Source organism: Drosophila gunungcola, assembly GCF_025200985.1.
Source record: "Drosophila gunungcola strain Sukarami chromosome 3L unlocalized genomic scaffold, Dgunungcola_SK_2 000002F, whole genome shotgun sequence".
In the NCBI taxonomy this organism is placed as follows: Eukaryota; Metazoa; Arthropoda; class Insecta; order Diptera; family Drosophilidae; genus Drosophila; species Drosophila gunungcola.
This window is the reverse complement of record NW_026453178.1, coordinates 2,732,799-2,750,525: the sequence shown is the minus strand read 5'-3', so window position 1 is coordinate 2,750,525 and position 17,727 is coordinate 2,732,799. Positions and strand designations below refer to the sequence as shown.

The following is a 17,727-nucleotide window of genomic DNA, read 5'->3' as shown; positions in this document are numbered from 1 at the left end:
ATAATGTTAAATTGTGGGTTAATTTTAATCAAACTTAACTAAGGTATATTAAAATATATATTTGGGTGACCAAAGTTTAAATTAATCATAAAAATTTAAGTCCGATGACATACCGCCAAAAGCTTATCGATGCATCGATAACTGTTTAAGTTTTTGCATGACTGAACTTAAAGGTATGGTTGTACGGTCTAGATTCGGTCACACATGACATGGAAACGAAAACATTGGATTCGGAAATTGTTGAAATTCTTCCAAAACACTCCTACTTAAGGTAATTCCTGAATAAAATCTTTTAAACAAAGATAAAAATAAAATAATTTTAGTGCTCAGGAGCTTATTGCTCATCGTCACACGGAGTTTGAAGCGCCTAGTGGAGGTCTAAAACGCACTCAAAATGAAGGCACTGTATTGGAAATTGAGGAGCTTAAACGGGCACAAGGGTAAAAATTACGTACATGTTTATTTAAAATCGCTTTATATATGTTTATTAAATATTAGATCACTTGCGAGCTCAGTTGTCAGTGCCTCGTATAGAAAGACTTGGAGGAAGAGCTCTGGGCATTTGGAATGAAGATCAACAAGTGGCGGAAGTCCTACGCAAGGACGGTAAATTCGAAAACTTTGGATACAGTGAGCAGGGAAAGCTCTACTTGGAATACTATGAGACTTTGTTCTTACTGGAGCTGGTGCGATACTTAATCATTATATAAAAATTCATTAATTTATAAGAACTACTAATTTCAGGGTCGTCTGCAATTGGAGTATTATGGTTCAGTAGTTTCAATAGAGCAAGCTTATGTGCTCCTCCTTGGCGAGATGGATAGTGAAAAGTACACAAACTACCTGGTTTATTCCGCATTATCCCGTGCTGGCTATATAGTTGTCAGACATAAGCCACCTGAAAAAACTCCAGAATCAGTAACCAAGGCAGATTGTATCTGGGCTTTGCTTAAAGAGAAAGTGGGAAATCAGTTGGTATCAGATCACATTAAAACTTCGCCATTTTACCCTGTCGTTGAGAAACAGATGGAAGATATCAAGGAACTCATTATATCACAAAACATAAAAGAGATTAATAGCACAGAAGAATCCATAAATTTACAATTCGACTTAAAAAAGCGTAAGGCAAATGATGACCTGATAGAAGAACCTCTTTGTAAAAAGGAAAAGCTTTCTACATCAGGTCGAAGTCTAGTTGATCACCTTAAAAATGAAATTTCATATGCCAAATTCGAAGAGGTTTTTGAAAAACTCGATATTGTACAACTTAAAAGCCAAGATTTTGCCAAAGAAGAAATTACTGTGCCCTCTGCTTTAAAAATAACCTTCGATCTGCATCTACACAACGAGGGTTTCAAGAAGAGTTCACCAAAACCACCCAACTTTAATGTAATTATTCTTCCATCTCAAGAGGCTTTTCCCACTCACAATGATATCTCAAAGATTCAACATCAATCTCTTCACACCGCTCCATTGCTTGTCGTATCCGTTAGCGAATCCAAACAAATACAGGCCTTTCTGTACTTTATAAGTTGATGATTACCAATACTGCGGATATGCCACCTCAATAAATTGTACGTGTAAATATTTTCAAAGCTCCCAAAATGTATTTTGTTTACCACGCCACACGTTCTTTATTTGGAGTGCCGACAACAGAACTACTGAACGAAAAAGCAACATTTGTCATTCTTTTCGAAATCTTTTAAAAATTATGTATATTTGTGCCCAACAATGGTAGGTCGACACCTAACCATTATAGCAACCTTAATTCACTGTAAATATGTTACAGGATGTTCCAATAATTTGGATGATTGGTGGACCGGGCAGCGGCAAAGGAACACAGTCTAGTAAAATAGCAAAAAAGTATGGATTCACGCATATTGATCCCGTCGCATTGGTTGGTAAAGAGGTGGATAGCTTGGTAATTTTTAAAGGCATGTCTTTAAAGTTTACAAATTTATGCTTTACACAGATTGTAGGACAAACGGCTGTTGGTCAAAAATTTGAAAAATTACTAACTGACGGAAATTCAGTACCGTTGTCAGAAATTGTACCCCTGATCAAGCATGAAATGAATAGCAATCGTGATGGACTCAAGGGATTCGTCATTGATGGGTGAGATACGTAGTGTTGAGATATGAAATAATTAAAATATATCTATTTCCAGATACCCTGTCGATATGGAGGAGGCAAAAGTATTAGAGGATGGGTTCGGATTGCCCAGTATGATCATTGCGTTGGAGTTGGAAGAGCAAATGGAAAGTCGTAGTAGTTTTATTTCATATGGCCCTGCAGCTCGCCCTAGTTTAACTTCGTATATTGATACATCGAAAGACGTGATGGATAATTACGCAGAAATCACTCTGAAAATTGATGCCAATCAAACACCAGAAAGTGTTTTTGAGGAAATACAAATGGGTATAGATGCGTGGGTCAACAGCAATGGCCAGATAGTGTTCGCCCAATAGACAAACGTTTTCTTTAACCTGTAACAGGTGTTCAAAAAAAGACAATAATTTATAACTCCACCCTGGAAATTTTATCATTTCTCTGAATAAGTTGCAGTTCTTATGTTTAAGGAACTTTGAAGGAAAGTATGCAACCAGTTAATATAATCCTATAAGATATTTTAATGAAGTACGAAAAATAATTCATTTCCGAAGAATGGTGTTTGAAAATACTCTGCAAATCGTTTGACATCAACTAATAAAAAAAAAACGAAAGGCAAAATTGTATTTTGACGGCTAAGATACAGAAATCAAATCGGAAAAAAAATCAGTTCTTTTTCTGTTTCAAGAGCCTAAAATAAATTTTAAATTCAACGGGAGTTGAAATGACTGAACTTTTTATCTAATATATCATATATTATATATATTATATATGGTACCAAGTATCAACTTAAAATAGTGATATTGATACAAAATAACACAATACATGCTGAAATCAACTTGGAAAACGATCAGTTTCGATGTTTTAGGAAAAACTTCTCTCTAAATATGGATTTTCCCGACGATACTAAGCTTCAACCTACAAATGTGAATTTGGTGGTCAAGAATTCGTATCGCTGCCATCTCAGATATAACACTCAAAATTTGAACTGAAAAAGTTCAGTTTATAGTATGGTATAGGTGGAACGGCTAAAACGAAAGCACTTGTAGCCGGACGGACGGACGGAGAGCTTTGCAGCAAAGCTCGCTCGAGCGAATGCGAATGCGAGTGTCTACGCGCAGTGAAACCGTTAGCCGAATCGCCTTTTCATTCAATTTAGTCACTCTCAACACACGCAGCACCGAGGGTGGTGGAAAATCATCGGGCGGAGAAATCACAATCACAATCGAAATCGAATCGAATCCGGGCGAGACTCTCGACCACAACAACTGGCAGCAGGAGGAAGCAGGCTAAGGCTAAGGCTAGTAAGGCATCGGCTCCCAAACCACCGAAAATCTCGCGATTTCTTCAACCAAAGGCCCGCAGCAGCGTCGTGTGCATATATTATACATCATCATGGTGAGTGTTTTGTGTGCGGGTGCTGCTGTGATTTTTAGTTTCTTTTTTTTTATTTTTATTTGTTTTTCGTTCCTGCTTATTGCCCAATTTATTTTTATTTGTAAGTAACCTACACAAAAAGTTTTACTTTGATTTATATCCCTCTGGCACTCCAACGAAAAGTTCTTTTTTTCGAAAATTAAAGATTTAGAGCAGGCAACTCGACCTTGAGCCAAAATGCACATGATGTACTTGACCTTGCCCAGCGATGCAATCAAGAAACTTTGGTGGGGGGGCACAAGCTTAGCAGCTTAGCAGCTCAGTAGCTCAGCTTTTTCGAGCCGAGAAATCCGCAAGTCAGCTGTTCGCTGTTTACTCTGCTCCGGTATAAATAGAGCCTCTTACGAACCTGTGAAATTCCCCCCCCAAAAAAAAGCACAAACAAGCAAACAAATTAGCCAGTCTTTGGAGGCAAACAAAAACGAATCCGAAATCCGAAATCCGAAATTTCACATTCCAAGCCCCGGCGAATTTTGACGTCAAAATCCCGATTTGCATAAATTTATGATGACCAGTTGCCGCGCCAGCTACACAGGAATTTCTGGCGGGGCTTGATTCATTAGCAAGTCCCCACAGCCTCGTCGCCAAAAAGCAGTTTAAATGTGTTTATTGGCGCTACTCGAACTAGACAGTCATGCCGGTTTTAGCCTTAGTCGCGTCGCATTATTTAATTGTCAAAACAAAGAAACCAACAACAATGAAAAACACCTTATAAAAACACCTTAAATAGCCCCAGCTTGAGCTGGCTTCCATAAAAATTCCTCTGCGTTTAGCTGGATAGTTTTGCGGTTCCGTTGGAGCAGAACGCATGTGCTATAATTCTACAATTAAAACTAACTACTCGGGAACCTAAACAACTGTTAGATTAGTGAGTTGAATTATTAACAGCTGCCAATCCTTGGAAATGACATTGAAAAGTCACTGAACCACTCTATATATGTATACATATATATTACGTAAAAGAGCTTCAAAATCATAAATTCTCACACGCAACCATTTGGATGCGTAGAAAATGTGCCAAATACAAAACGTCAGAGAAAATGAAAAGCATTGAATTTATGCTCTAAGGAAAAACCAAAGGTGCTAGCAAACAACCTGGGCATTCATTTTCTATGTTCTATTTTTTTGCACCCAAATTTTCGATGGGTGCGACAATGCGGAACAGGCGCAAATCGGCGGGCGCCTCGAATACTGTACTATATCAGAAGCTGATCTGTATACATATAGTCACGGGCCGTCGACGGCAACGATTCAATTGTTTATAGTAATTGGGATTTTTTGATGAAATCAAACCATTAACAGCACCATTTGTGCGCCTGGAAAAGAGGTGCCAATTGCCTTAAATTACCCACCCCCACCCAACCGCGATGATGTGCTACGCAGTGGTTTCTGTGCAAGATCAATGTCATGGACCAATGTAATATTTATATCCTATATATATTATTTGTTTTTTTTTTTTTGTTTTGCCAAACTGTGTAGCGTGTGAACTTTAGTGTCGGCAAACATTTGCGGTGTATACATACATATGTGTTGCTGGCAGGGTGCCCAAAACGAAATACTAATAACTACATATGAACACCAAAGCTAAACACATCTCAGGCATATAGTTCAATAGCACTATAACTTTGAGATATCTAACCAACCCCACCAACTGTCTCGATTGTGTAGTTATTTATGTGTCACCAAATGGCCATGAAGAAGGAGGCCATGGAGAAGCTCAAAGCCGAGGAGCTCCGCAGGGCACGAGCCGCTGTAAGTAGCCCATCCGGATGCCAAATCGATGGGCACTCTGTGTCCCTTTTCTAGGATTACTTGATGTATATGGCATGTTCTGTCTGGCCGCCGCTTCACCAACAACAAAAAACAAAAGTCTTTAGACCTGAGAATATCGAAATGCAAATATCCCTTAAAATCCCAACAAACCAAACCCCCTAACCAAACTAAGCTTGCTGCGTACAAGTGAAACACTAACCAGGCTAATTGTGTTGTGTCTCGGTGTTGTGTCCTATCTAACTAACACAGATTTATCTGTTTGCAGGCTGAAATTCCCATCATCTGGATCTTGGGCGGACCCGGCTGCGGCAAGGGCACTCAGTGCGCCAAAATTGTGGAAAAGTACGGATTTACACACCTGAGCAGTGGCGATTTGCTTCGCAATGAGGTAATTTGGCCAGAAATACTGGAGTAGTTCTGCTTTCTGTTGTTTGCGTTTAGTAAGCAAATTTTGGATCTGCATGTTGAGATTACTAAATGTACAATATTCGTTTATGAATATCTAATATTTAGCTATTCGAAAGTTTGTTTAATTTGAAAGACCTTTTATAATACCCTCTCAAATTAATTATGTTATAAAAGACTTTACAAACATGTTTATATTTAAAAATGCCCTATTTCTTAATGTGTAGACATTTAAAATTTTCTTTGATAATTTTCATTGATCTCAGTATTCGAATAAGCTATTCTTATTGTTAATATTTCGCGCTTTGAAAGTATATTGAATTGTAGAACAATATAGAAGTCTTTCTATGAGGTACTTAGAAATAATATAAAGAAATAATAAATAATGTTAGTGATTACTAATCAATTTTGCTTATAATATAAGTATTTTGATAAACTTTTTATAAAGATACTTAATATTAAGAAAGAAACACTTAAAATAAATAAAACATTAGGGACCGACACATAAAATGTTATTTAATGATAGTGTTAGTCACCTTTAAACCTTTTTGCTTCTGATATAATTATTTAAATTACGTTCCTCATTGTTTATTTTTTTTTCGCTTTAACGTTAAACTTATCAGATAAATTGAGTAAAATATTGATGACCAACATTTAAAATGTTCTCTTATTAAAATCTTGGTGCCCATTAAACCTTTTTTCTTTTGATATAAGTATATAAATAACTTTCCTTAAATTTACTTTTAATCTTATAAGTATCTAGTTTATGGGACTTTTGATTACCCTAGTTTGAAGACTATATACTTATCTTAATATCCACCCATTTTACAGGTGGCCTCTGGATCGGACAAGGGTCGTCGGCTGCAAGAGGTAATGTCCTCCGGTGGCTTGGTGTCCAACGACGAGGTGCTGTCGCTGCTCAATGACGCCATCACCCGGTCGAAGGGCGTCTCGAAGGGATTCCTCATCGATGGCTATCCGCGGGAGAAGAACCAGGGCGTGGAGTTCGAGATCCGTGTGGCTCCCGCCGATCTGGCGCTGTACTTCGAGTGCTCCGAGGACACGATGGTGCAGCGCATCATGGCGCGGGCCGCAGCCTCAGCCGTGAAACGGGAGGATGACAACGAGAATACCATCAGGGCTCGCCTCCAGACCTTCAGGCAGAACACCAACGCCATTCTGGAGCTCTATGACGCCAAAACCCTGACGGCAAGTTTAATATTGCATTTATATCCATACTAAATCCCAAGCTAATTAAACGATTCTACGTAAACCGCAGATCAATGCCGAGCGTGACGTGGATGATATCTTTTTGGAAGTCGTCCAGGCCATTGACTGTGTGCTGAAGAAGAAGCAGCAGAAAGCCGCCGCCCAGTGCTAGTAAAATGTGAAATTAGAATCATCATTGTCATTAGGAAACCGGTACCAAAGTCAGCGACGCAAGCAACAATTTTAAATGCACTTTTTAGCGCGAATCTCACAATCTCAAAGCTGAGCACAAATGAAAGCGAAACACCAAATAAATTAGTCTAAATCTATATTATGTTACCACACTTAATGGCATTATCCTTCAATCGATTGCAAGCAATAATGGATATCTAGTGCTTTAAATAAATTTACACACAGAAATGGAAAATAAACTCTTTGTAATGTACTATAACTATTATATTATAGATCTTATAAAGTGTTTTTAAATCATTGAATAATGACTGCAGTTTAATAGTTTGCATTTTCCCATGAATGCTAATCTCAACTAGACACGATTAAGGGATTTTAGTTTAGCAAGTCTCTTGCCAATTATTCATAAACTAATTGAAAGTTCCAAGGGCGCGTGTGCTGGAAAGGAAAACATTCGAACACATTCGAAAACGAAAACATTTGCCTTGAATGGCGGCTGTGAGAGCCACGTGATTTATTGTCGAAAACTACAAGCTCATTTAGATCACTACTGAACCAGTTTGCTATCAGCATTTAAATGTTGTGGGAGTAAAGTAGAACACATTTAACCTCGCATCGAAATACCTCACTAAACATCTCAATTACACGGGTTTTTTTTGGCACTAAATGAATGTTAATAAATGCCTTCTGAATTGATGGACTGGTCCTTTCACTTATTCACTGAGCCAAGAATTTTGTTGAGGAACTTTCCAAAATCTTTGAATATAACTCGGCTAAACATTAACAAGTTGCACCCGATAAACTGCCCAAGTCATAATAAATTATATGGCTTTGCTAGCGCATTTAAATCAGAGCGAGTCATCGAGTTAATTGATCGACTGCCTCGAGAGCTCTTTTGAATGTGGATTGGGGATTTGTTTCTGAGCCCAGTTAAATCAGAAGTATTTCGGGCCATTTGATGCTATCAACTTTTGATAAATTTGCCATCGAAAGAATCTTCCAACGCAAGAGTGCGTCACGGAGTTCAGCTCTAGAAGCTGAAATAGATCTGACACAATTCGAACACAACAAAAGGCTGGAAGAAAAACTCCTCCGAAGTCAGAAACTGGTAGTGATAGAATCGTCCATCTATCACGGAACTAAACACCAATACCAAGTGGCATGGACGAGCGTCATCATTGGAGCTCGCCTTCGAACTGGAGTGGATTCTCGAGTTCGATCTCCAGTTCGAGTTCTTAAAGATCGCGTCAAGTGTAAAGTCAACACGCATAAATATTATGTAAAATAAGTGGTTTTCGAAAGATGCCCAATAATTGAGCGGTTGGTAGATTATGTAAAACGCAGCAGCTGGCGAAATAAGCTATCAATATGGGATAGAAAACGAAACAGTTATCACTTGGCGACGTAAAAGTTTTTATCGGGCGATTATCGCCGCTCGAGATCAGATCTCCGCCGACTGCGGGAATTCCAATTCCACAAAAATCAGCATGACTAAACAGACAGAAAAGCCAAAGTCGAAGCAGGTTTCTTGCTATTATTGTTTTTGTTTTTGTTTTTGTTTTTGTTTCTTTTATTTCTGTCATATACAAAATTTCTTTATATTTTTGCATCATTTGTTGCTTTCTTTTTGTTTCGGCTGGTTTTTATTTTTTTTTTTTTTTTCACCTGGCCTTTGTCACTCTTACAACTAAAATAAATATAGATGTTTAAATAAGTTAGGGCTAAAAACAATGTACAGATTTCAATGAGAGTTGGTATCACAAGATTGGGTAAAGCTATAAAGATTCAGTCGGATGGCGGACGAGCTGCAGGCAGACCCATCTCAAATGAGATTGTTATCACTGTAGTGGTGCTGCTGGGGTCGCAGATACTGCCGGTGTGCTGGCTGTCCGTGGCCCCCAATCTTGCTCTCGATCCAGTCCAGGTAGTAGGTTACCCGGGTGAAACCGCCGGGAATGTTGGTCTCACAGCCGTCGGCGGGTCCGAAGCTGGTGATGCCCACCACCATCTGGGTGTCCTTGAGCACCAAAGGACCCCCAGAGTCGCCGGTGCAGACGGTCTCGTCCTGCAGGCCCTTGGCACAGAGCACCCCGGCGCTGACCACGTCGTACTCCTGGGCACACTCCGCATTCGAGATCACCTTCAGCTCGGTGTACTGCATCGAGTCCGAGTTGGTCATCTCCACCATGGCGCCCCATCCGCTGGCCACCACGCTCATGCCGGCGAACTGATCCTGCCGGAATCGGCTGGGCAGCGAGGCGGGCTGAATGCGCGACGTGAAGCCAATGTCCTGCGGCAGCTTCACCAGCGCAATGTCATTGGCCGCCGTCTCCGGGCTGAATCGCTCGTGGACGATGAACTTGTTGGACCGCAGCACCAGTCCGCCCGACTGCTGCGTCTCCTCCACGCTCTTGGTGCCCAAATACACGTCGAAGTGGGTCACTCCCATCGGTGCAGTGGCCGGCCGTTAGGATCCAGCGGCGATCCAACAGTGTGCCAGCCGCACAGGATCCGTTTGCGCCACAGCTGCTTGCCGATGAGCATCACCTGGTAGGGGAACTTCTCGATCCGGCCGAACTTCGAGTGCCCCAGGGCATAGCTGTCCGCGGGAGTGGGTTCCCACACGAGCAGAAAGATCACTAGTCCCCATCCCAGCAGGTGGGCCATTCTGTTGGTACTCATTTTTATTTGTGGTTGTTTGGTTTGGTTGTGGATTGCACTTGTCACTGACTCTTCTTCTCCCGTTTAACTCAACTCAAATTGGTCTTAGTCTTTGTTTTAGTGTTTGCGTTTTTGCTGATCTGAGTTCTGCGCGCTTTGAACGTTCGCTTCAATCTAAATCCATTCTGATGGAGCCGTGATATTTTATACCTCGTCGCTCGCGCTCAGCAAATTATTTCGCCGGTTACTCCGGCTCTGTTTTTTCTCCTCTCAGCTGGCCAAGATCGGCAGATCTTCTCCGGTAGCCTGTTGTTATGACAGCAAACAAGTCGTAAAATCTCGTTTTAAACAGCTAGTCGGCCGATCTGATTTTCATTTTGCGCGCGCTTATCTCTTGCTCAAGTAAAGTTCAAATTTGTTTTGGGAAACGGAAGTGGAATTGGGTTATTGCGATTGCGTCCATTCCCGAATTATCAAATTTCGTATATTTGAGGGCTCAATGATTTCGAGTTCGCTCAAAGTTTAAATAAATTGGCAAGAGAAAATCGAGATACAAGTGTTGGCGGGCAGACAATAGAACAGGTATTCCAGATGGAGTTTGGCACAAAAAAAAAAAACAAAAAACACAAAAAAAAAAAAAACAACCCACCCCTTTTCGATGGGTTGGATTTTTGGGTGACAAATACGATTTTAATTATGTATAAACTATAATGGAATTCTGCTTAGAAAACTCGTTTTGCCTGTCGTTTTCCTTTGGCAATGCCAAAATTCAGGCAGTTGGAAATGCTTCATTCAACTGAAAAAAAAGATGGAATTTTTATTTGAAAGTTGCTTTTGCGCATCTTCACTGGCATTTTCGTGATCCGTAAACAGCGGGGACTCCGATTTGTTTCTGATTCAGTGGCGCCATTAGAATTTCGTATCATACTATAAGTTATTCATTTACGCCTCAAAGTCCAAAAGCCAAAAATGTTGCTAATTCCGAGCAAAACCAAAACTTTCGTCCGAATTTCGGGGGAACGGCGATGAATCAAGTTTGCTGTTTGTTTATCATAAACAAATATTAGTATGTAGATTGCGCTCCAGATTCGAAATCACAACAATGCTGACTCAATACATTTTAATCAATTAATTTGGTTCTACTGTTTTCTTTCGATTTTCCTGTTTCCTGCGCACAAATTCAAAAAATTCCCAAACCCAATGAAAACAAATATTGAAAAATGGTAGTTAATTGGCTTGGCGCCAGCCTTTTGTGTTGTTAATAAAAAAAACAACGGAGATTAGCATTCGCTTTAATTTTATTTACTTAATTAGCAGCCGAATTGTAAAAACAGCCAGCGAATGGCTTTGTTTTTCAGTGAATCCAGTGCGTCAATGGAATGTTATCTTCAGGACAAGTGAAGTCGGCAATTACACGTGCCTTTCGCTTCGATAGAGCATCCCGGATTCGGGGATCACTCTATCCCGAAAATCCCAATATTTGCCTTACTCATTGGCAGGTTCAAGTTTATAAATACGCAAACACTAATAAAATTAATCGGACGTGAAGGTGCGAAACACTTGCTACAAGATGATAAATCCTCCTCTTTTAATTTAATAAACCAAATACCAAAATATGCACGTGTAGGACATATAAACTATAACTTCCCGTTCTGGGAGGTGTCTTTTATTGATGGACAGGCTAATCTTCCAATTAGTTTTCAGCACATCGTCAAAAGTTATAGAACAGGTTCGGGAGCAAATAAAACTTTACTTTCTTGCTTTTTTTCGGACTAATTTGAGTTTTAGTGCCGCCGTCTGAGAGCATATTTCATTTTTTGGCGAATGCTTTGAATAAATTACTCCGCCAACCGGCGAGATTTATTCGACAATCAAAATTTAAATTACGCGACCGGGAATCCGAGATGTAAATTGATGCAAATGAGGGCCCAAGCTCGGGCCCGGGAACACCCAAAAAAAAAAGCGTTGTTTTTGACCACAAAGTTCAGCGGCTTTCGTCTTTGGCGCCATATACTATATGCCATAAATGTTGCTTACCTTGTCCGAGAAAGTAGCTGACCTTGACGGAATTCGTAACGAAATTAGAGATCAGAGTCGGAGAAATATCAGCTAGAAAGCTGGATTATGCCGGTCTGGTGTCTAATGAGTGGGGCGCATGCGGAGTGCATTGACCAAAGATCTCCTCGTTCGGCGTCGGCGTCGTCGTAAAAAATGGCTCTTAAAACCCAATCAAATCGTCCGTTGACGTCAGCTAACACCATTTGTTTCGTACTGCTACGGGCCTCGGAAATTAATTAATGTGCCGGCGAATGAGCTTTTAATATGCAACGGCGTAGAACCAGTAGTCGCCATACCACTTTTCGTCAGGCAGCCAGGCAGCCAGGCAGCCAGACAGTAAAAGTTCCACTTCTCCCGAGGGCTCGATCTCTTTGAACGTTTCTCGGCCAGAGTTTTGGGCAAACTAGATCCGGTTGGACCCCAATTCGTGATGAAGACCGAATATGTGAGAATCCCGCCGGACAGCAAACAAAAAAGAAAGAAGAAAGAGCCGCTTAGAAGAAATTTATGGCGCTTGGGGATTTCCCAACAAAATAACCGACCGAATACTGGGCCACAAAAACAAACTCCCATGACGACGACGACGACGACGACGCTGTGTAGCAAACAAAATTTGCTGAAATTCATCAAAAGCATTTATCATTAGTCGAGAAAGAAAGATGATCGCTTCATATCCGTTGGCCCGAAGCAAAGAAACTCTTTGGCGCCAGTTAGCCAGTTGGCCAGTTTGCCAGTTTATGTATCTTTGCATATTTTTTATTGATCTGCAGTTCCGACAGCCATGGCTATGGAATTCCCGAAAAACACGTGCAAAATGCCAATCCAAATCCAAACGGTTCCAATAAAAACCTAAGAAAGTCGTCAAAACAAATCGTCTTGGCATCTGGCTTCGAATTCGCATAATACGTCAAGTTGTCAAATTAAATTTGCATGCCATTAATATGCTGCCAACTGAAGCCGCTTATAAAACTTGATATGTCTTGCCCACCGATAAGGAATCGATTAAGCTGGAAAACCGCTCTTCAAACTCGTAAAGCGAAGCTCACGCCCAAATGGAGAAGTTCTTGGCTTTAATGGGAATCGGGGGAATTTTCGATGCTTGGAATTTAGCATATATTTTGGTTCGGCGGCGACTAGGTGACTTATTTTGCGACAGATAGAACAACTTGGTGGCGCCGAATTAATTAATTATAAATCGACTCTCTCGACACTAATAAGCCATTTGAATTTGCATATAAATTAGAGCGATTAGAACGGTCGAGAACAACAGATTGAAAAATATGTATCAAACAACGCACAAACAAATTGGTGCTAAAAAATTTTTGAATTCTGTGCTTTCCTAATTATTGATAAATCTTCAAATTAGCAGAATAGAGTATTTACTAAAAGGTTTTGCCAGTTATTTTATGACTTTGTATCATTATTCAAAGGATTATTGTCTTTATAAACTTCTAAGGCAGCTAAATATACAACTTTGAAGTAATAAATATTTAATTATATTTTTTACGCAACATCCTGAAACACAATCTTGATCTATAAGATCGAAAATAAAGAATTTAATTTATATATCTCAATCTCGAATACAGCATTCTTGATGAACCCATCAAAACGCCGAATTTATTTGGTAAATAAAAGCTCAGGCAAATTATGCCATGTTTGATTGGTAAACAACAGAAACCTGATGTTAATAGCAATTTAATACCAAGCAAGCTGTCTATTATTGTTTTCCAATCATAAGTGGGCAATCACCATTCGTTTAAAAGCAAACATGAGTATGAGCACGCTCTCCAAATTTTAAGGGCGCTTAAAACTGATGATTCACTCTCCAATCCAAATTACCAAGTCGGTATTATGAAACGTCATCGTTGGCTTACAAATTAATATTTTTAGGCGATTAGTCAACTAATATTTTGACTGTCTGACAGGTCCCAGACTTTCTCAAAGTTCTTCGCTCACTGTGACAACGCAAATAAATATCGCCTTTGCGGGATGCCATCGAACTTATTGTCTGATTAAATTCAAAATTAGACCGCAAAAGGCATTCCAGCTTACAATTAATGAGATTAATCGTAAATAAGCATTTACGGAAAGTACACTTACTTCTGAATGCATCTGTCAGTCGATAATTCAAGGCACACACATGGCGAATATCATTATTTATAAGGAATGCAAATTGCGATACCAGCGAACGATTTTGTTCGGATAATTACAATTGCAATTTGCTGTATTTCCTCAAAATCAAACAAATTTTGCAGTAATTTAAAACAGGTTCTTCACAAAATTCAAAATAATCTTTACGTTGGCTAACGGTTTAACGTAACAAGGTTCGTAATGAGGTGCATTACAAAAATACTACTGCTTCATGTGAGATGTGACAAGCAGTAAATGCTAATTGTGAAATTTTAAAACTGCTTACTTCCAATTGGAAAAGTTAAAAGATTCTTACTTCTTTGGAAATCTTAAACTGCTTAATGATAGTTAAAAATAAATGACAATGTAGTAGAGACTTCATCCACATGTAGTGGAGACTTAATCCGCACGTAGTGGAGACTTTATCATCGGTTAGCAGATACTCCAACCACTGTTCTATTAATGCTCGTATCGATTTGCTTTTCAGTGCTGGAAAACACTCAATTGCGATGTGACTGTCACGATGCCATTAACGTCGATATTTGAGCATTAATTTTTCGGTGCTGAAAAAAAAAGTGATTTAGTCCGAATTGCGCGGTGATTGCCACCTGATGACATTCACACAAAATTAACCAGCAAACCGTTGTGGCTGTTGATTTGATTGTTGTTGATATTTTGTATTTAAAAAGATGAAAGAAAAGGATCTGAAACGTGCCTATAACAATGTCCTGGCGCAGGCTATATCCACCTCTAAGCAGTACCTATTTGCGGGCAACCTATTTGGGGATATTTTCGTGCTCAGGTGAGAGTTCTCGGCATGGTTAATCTTCCCTTAATTTAGTTATATTTCCTTAAAGGATTAAAGAACTGGACAAGGGTTCGGAGGAGCCCCCAGGCAAACTGAAGATCTTTCCGCAGGGCAGCGGTGTGGACATCAACTACCTGGCCTTCCATCGTGATTTCCTGATCGTCGGTGCAGTAGGCATGATTTACGGATTGCCCTGGAACGAGCAGGAGGAATCGCTGGCCACCAAGCGCTCCTGGGAGGTGAAGATACCCATGCAGGTGGACGCCGTCGAAGTGCCCGATGTGAACTCCATGTGGCTGGACTCGGCAACTAGCACGCTGTTCGCCGGCTGCGGCGATGGAGTAATCTACCAAGTGAGTCTGGAGGATGGACGCATTCAGCGGGAGTACCGTGGCCACACGGACTACGTGCACAGTGTGGTGGGCAATGCCAAGGGTCAGATCTTCTCCGGCGCCGAGGATGGCACCGTGCGAGTGTGGAGCACCAAGCAGCAGGAACAGACCGCCTTGCTGGAGCCGCACAAGAATGCCAATCTACTGCGCCCGGATTGGGGCAAGTGGATCGGAGCAGTGGCGGTCAACGAGGATTGGCTCCTCTGCGGCGGTGGACCCAAGGCATCCATTTACCACCTGCGCTCCCTGGAGTGCACCCGGGTATTTGACTTCCCGGGTCGCGTCCATCTGTGCGAATTCGTGGACGACTGCGTCTTGATTGGCGGCGAGCACAACCATGTGCAGTCTTACACCCTAAACGGAGTTCTGCAGGCCAATATTCCCGTGGAGCACACCGCCTGCTACTCCGCCGTCTGGCAAACCTCGCCGATCAAGATCATGTCCATTGCCGGCTTCAGCAACAAGCTGCACATCCTCAAGGACTTCCGCTTCCTGGACAGCAAGATCGAGCTGTACGGCAATGTGCTGGGCGAGGGTGATAGCCAGGATGATGCCGAGGAATTGATCGAGGATCCCATGATAGTTGAAGCGGCATGATAAGGTTTAATAAATCTCTTTTTTGATAACATACATTTTACTCAACTTATATTTAAATTTCTCAGAGAAACTGATCATAGTGCTCATTCATACAACCGTTTCCTGTTATTCGGAGCACTTGATATTCGCTGCTGTTCACATTATTTTGGAAATTACATTCTCCAAACGTTAAAATACCCTTTTCGCTAAGTGCAAAATCCTCTATCATCTTTATGAACTTTCTTGAAATGATTTCTTCATCAAGACGAATTGCTTTCCTTAGTGCACCAACGTTAAAAATCAAGAAGAAATCATCCCCGTGGACAGTACCTTGAAAAAGTATATCATTAGCGTGTTTAAGTGTTTTAGTACAACTTTATACATACCAAAAAATACATCAGTGCGATTGGAAAGCACCTGACCCACTCCAGAAACAGCTGGATTGTCGTAGACAAACGAATAGACGGGACTCTGACCACGTTTCCGGTGAAGATCTATTGCTTCTGGCACGCTATTCTTGAAAAGAATGTCGGTGAACATCCGCTGCAAGTCCCAATAGCTCTCCACACTAAATCGCCGATCTCCCAGATACTTCTGCCTCAGATCCCTAGAGAACACGTCCATATCCTTAATAGTCTTCTTTGAGTCTCGGTAGAATAGTAAGTAGGGAGCCCAGTCGAACCAGCGATTGTTTAGTGTTTCTATCCATGTCTCTCCGGTCGTCTTGTTTTCTTCCAACAGTAAAGCCGCATTATAGCCACCATCTTCAGTGGTGTAAGTCACAACCCAAGGGACTTGTGAAAACTTTCCGCTATTGATCACATCTCTGGGATCTTGGGTGAGAAAGGCATCTGGAGCATCTGCTGGCTCCACAACAGGTCCGAAAGGCGTAAAGGGCACGTATGAAAACACGAGAAAGCTACGAACGGCGGAAACTATTTCCCTGGCCGGTTTGGACTTTAAACATTTCTTTAGTTCCACAGAGTCGGTTGGTTGGCCACATCCAACAATGCGTCCCAGTTCAAAGGCTCGTCTTCGTCCTCCCTGCTGGACAACCCAAGGGTCTAGTGCATTTCCGCTCACCGATATGGCTGCCCTGGCCAACTGGCTAAAGTCCTCATGCAGGAGCTGCAAGTGAGTGGAAGCTCCGCCTGCAGAATGACCAATGAGCACAATATTATCCGACATTCCTCCGAAACTGGCTATGTTTTCCTTAATCCATCGAAGAGCCAGACGTTGATCTTTCAGTCCATAGTTTCCGGGCAAATCCTTATCCCCGCTGCTGGCAAAGCCCAAAGGCCCAACGCGATAGCTTATTTTAACCAACATCAGTCTGCCCTCGCGCATAATGTACTCGTGTCCATTTGACGCTGCTCCACCGAACATAAAGGCACCACCATGCAGGAGCACCACCACAGGGTAGCTGCTCCGAGTCGTATTCTTTGGCTTATAGACGCTCACTGTCAAGCAATCCTCCGCCCCCTGGAGCTTTTCTTCACTGAACTGGTTCCATTGTAGGCAGGCTACTGGTGGCTGCGTTACGTTGAAAACATCCGCCCACTGTTTACTATACGGTTGAGGAGCTTCAAATCGAAGTTCCCCGATTGGGGGTTCAGCATAGGGAACCGATTCGTAGCTGTAGTAGTGGCCGTTGTCCCTTCCACGCAGTTTTCCATTTGGGATATCAACAACCAAGGGATCTGATGACAAGGCTGCTTCAGAACACTCTAATTTCACCCAGAGCAAGATCAAGCTCATCAACCACTTGAATAGAGACATGTTCCAAAATCAGACGAATTCTTAACGCGACTGCCAACGAACAAAGGCGGCTTATGGCTTTATAGCCGCGAAAAACGAGTATTCCTATAAGAACATACAAAAATAAACGCGTTTTGAGAATATTTCGGGTGTAACAACAGTCAGTCGGGAATTACTGAGTTAGCAATTAATTTATTTTTACACTGAAAAAATTTTTAATAA

The 17,727-nt window shown here is 41.2% G+C and overlaps 6 protein-coding genes across 10 annotated transcripts; 4 read left to right on the top strand and 2 right to left on the bottom strand.

Moving 5' to 3' along the window:
* The first annotated feature begins 188 nt into the window (after positions 1-188).
* On the top strand, positions 189-1,595 carry LOC128257665 (uncharacterized). Its single transcript, XM_052988764.1, has 4 exons — positions 189-271; positions 324-439; positions 499-686; positions 745-1,595. The coding sequence occupies exons 1-4, from the start codon at positions 210-212 to the stop codon at positions 1,534-1,536; spliced, it is 1,158 nt and encodes a 385-aa protein (XP_052844724.1). The 5' UTR covers positions 189-209; the 3' UTR covers positions 1,537-1,595.
* A 13-nt stretch (positions 1,596-1,608) lies between these two features.
* LOC128257666 (adenylate kinase isoenzyme 1-like) lies at positions 1,609-2,528 on the top strand. 4 transcript variants are annotated; one of them, XM_052988769.1, is made up of 4 exons: positions 1,609-1,734; positions 1,790-1,897; positions 1,973-2,115; positions 2,168-2,528. In XM_052988769.1, the coding sequence occupies exons 1-4, from the start codon at positions 1,732-1,734 to the stop codon at positions 2,466-2,468; spliced, it is 555 nt and encodes a 184-aa protein (XP_052844729.1). In that variant the 5' UTR covers positions 1,609-1,731; the 3' UTR covers positions 2,469-2,528. The 4 variants fall into 4 exon arrangements, with proteins under 4 accessions (XP_052844729.1, XP_052844727.1, XP_052844728.1 ...); XM_052988767.1 differs by having other exon boundaries at positions 1,949-2,115; XM_052988768.1 differs by having other exon boundaries at positions 1,790-1,909.
* Positions 2,529-3,079: 551 nt separating this feature from the next.
* Positions 3,080-7,277, top strand: LOC128257382 (adenylate kinase isoenzyme 1). Of its 2 annotated transcripts, XM_052988376.1 has the most exons (5): positions 3,080-3,507; positions 5,215-5,298; positions 5,585-5,707; positions 6,556-6,933; positions 7,004-7,277. In XM_052988376.1, exons 1-5 carry the CDS (start codon positions 3,505-3,507, stop codon positions 7,103-7,105), a joined length of 690 nt encoding a protein of 229 aa, XP_052844336.1. In that variant the 5' UTR covers positions 3,080-3,504; the 3' UTR covers positions 7,106-7,277. The 2 variants fall into 2 exon arrangements, with proteins under 2 accessions (XP_052844336.1, XP_052844337.1); XM_052988377.1 differs by lacking the exon at positions 5,215-5,298 and having other exon boundaries at positions 3,093-3,507.
* Positions 7,278-8,646: 1,369 nt separating this feature from the next.
* On the bottom strand, positions 8,647-9,968 carry LOC128257381 (brachyurin). Its single transcript, XM_052988375.1, is given in 3 exon segments — positions 8,647-9,571; positions 9,573-9,620; positions 9,622-9,968. Coding segments are annotated over 3 exon segments (858 nt in total). The 5' UTR covers positions 9,805-9,968; the 3' UTR covers positions 8,647-8,944.
* A 4,533-nt stretch (positions 9,969-14,501) lies between these two features.
* Positions 14,502-15,801, top strand: LOC128257856 (THO complex subunit 6). Its single transcript, XM_052989071.1, has 2 exons — positions 14,502-14,773; positions 14,829-15,801. The coding sequence occupies exons 1-2, from the start codon at positions 14,661-14,663 to the stop codon at positions 15,766-15,768; spliced, it is 1,053 nt and encodes a 350-aa protein (XP_052845031.1). The 5' UTR covers positions 14,502-14,660; the 3' UTR covers positions 15,769-15,801.
* LOC128257854 (esterase P-like) lies at positions 15,797-17,578 on the bottom strand. Its single transcript, XM_052989069.1, has 2 exons — positions 16,134-17,578; positions 15,797-16,077 (listed from the first exon to the last, which is right to left on the bottom strand). The coding sequence occupies exons 1-2, from the start codon at positions 17,524-17,526 to the stop codon at positions 15,830-15,832; spliced, it is 1,641 nt and encodes a 546-aa protein (XP_052845029.1). The 5' UTR covers positions 17,527-17,578; the 3' UTR covers positions 15,797-15,829.
* Between the last annotated feature and the right edge of the window lie 149 nt (positions 17,579-17,727).

Coding starts and splice junctions, on each gene's coding strand:
- LOC128257856 (XM_052989071.1), top strand. CDS start 14,661: ATGAAAGAAAAGGATCTGAAACGTGCCTATAACAATGTCCTGGCGCAG. Junction 14,774..14,828: donor GGGGATATTTTCGTGCTCAG/GTGAGAGTTCTC, acceptor ATTTCCTTAAAG/GATTAAAGAACTGGACAAGG.
- LOC128257854 (XM_052989069.1), bottom strand. CDS start 17,526: ATGTCTCTATTCAAGTGGTTGATGAGCTTGATCTTGCTCTGGGTGAAA. Junction 16,078..16,133: donor TCGCACTGATGTATTTTTTG/GTATGTATAAAG, acceptor TACTTTTTCAAG/GTACTGTCCACGGGGATGAT.
- LOC128257382 (XM_052988376.1), top strand. Junction 5,708..6,555: donor GCGATTTGCTTCGCAATGAG/GTAATTTGGCCA, acceptor CCCATTTTACAG/GTGGCCTCTGGATCGGACAA. Junction 6,934..7,003: donor ATGACGCCAAAACCCTGACG/GCAAGTTTAATA, acceptor CGTAAACCGCAG/ATCAATGCCGAGCGTGACGT.
- LOC128257666 (XM_052988767.1), top strand. Junction 1,898..1,948: donor ATATTGATCCCGTCGCATTG/GTTGGTAAAGAG, acceptor ATGTCTTTAAAG/TTTACAAATTTATGCTTTAC. Junction 2,116..2,167: donor AAGGGATTCGTCATTGATGG/GTGAGATACGTA, acceptor ATCTATTTCCAG/ATACCCTGTCGATATGGAGG.
- LOC128257665 (XM_052988764.1), top strand. CDS start 210: ATGGAAACGAAAACATTGGATTCGGAAATTGTTGAAATTCTTCCAAAA. Junction 272..323: donor CCAAAACACTCCTACTTAAG/GTAATTCCTGAA, acceptor AAATAATTTTAG/TGCTCAGGAGCTTATTGCTC. Junction 687..744: donor CTTTGTTCTTACTGGAGCTG/GTGCGATACTTA, acceptor TACTAATTTCAG/GGTCGTCTGCAATTGGAGTA.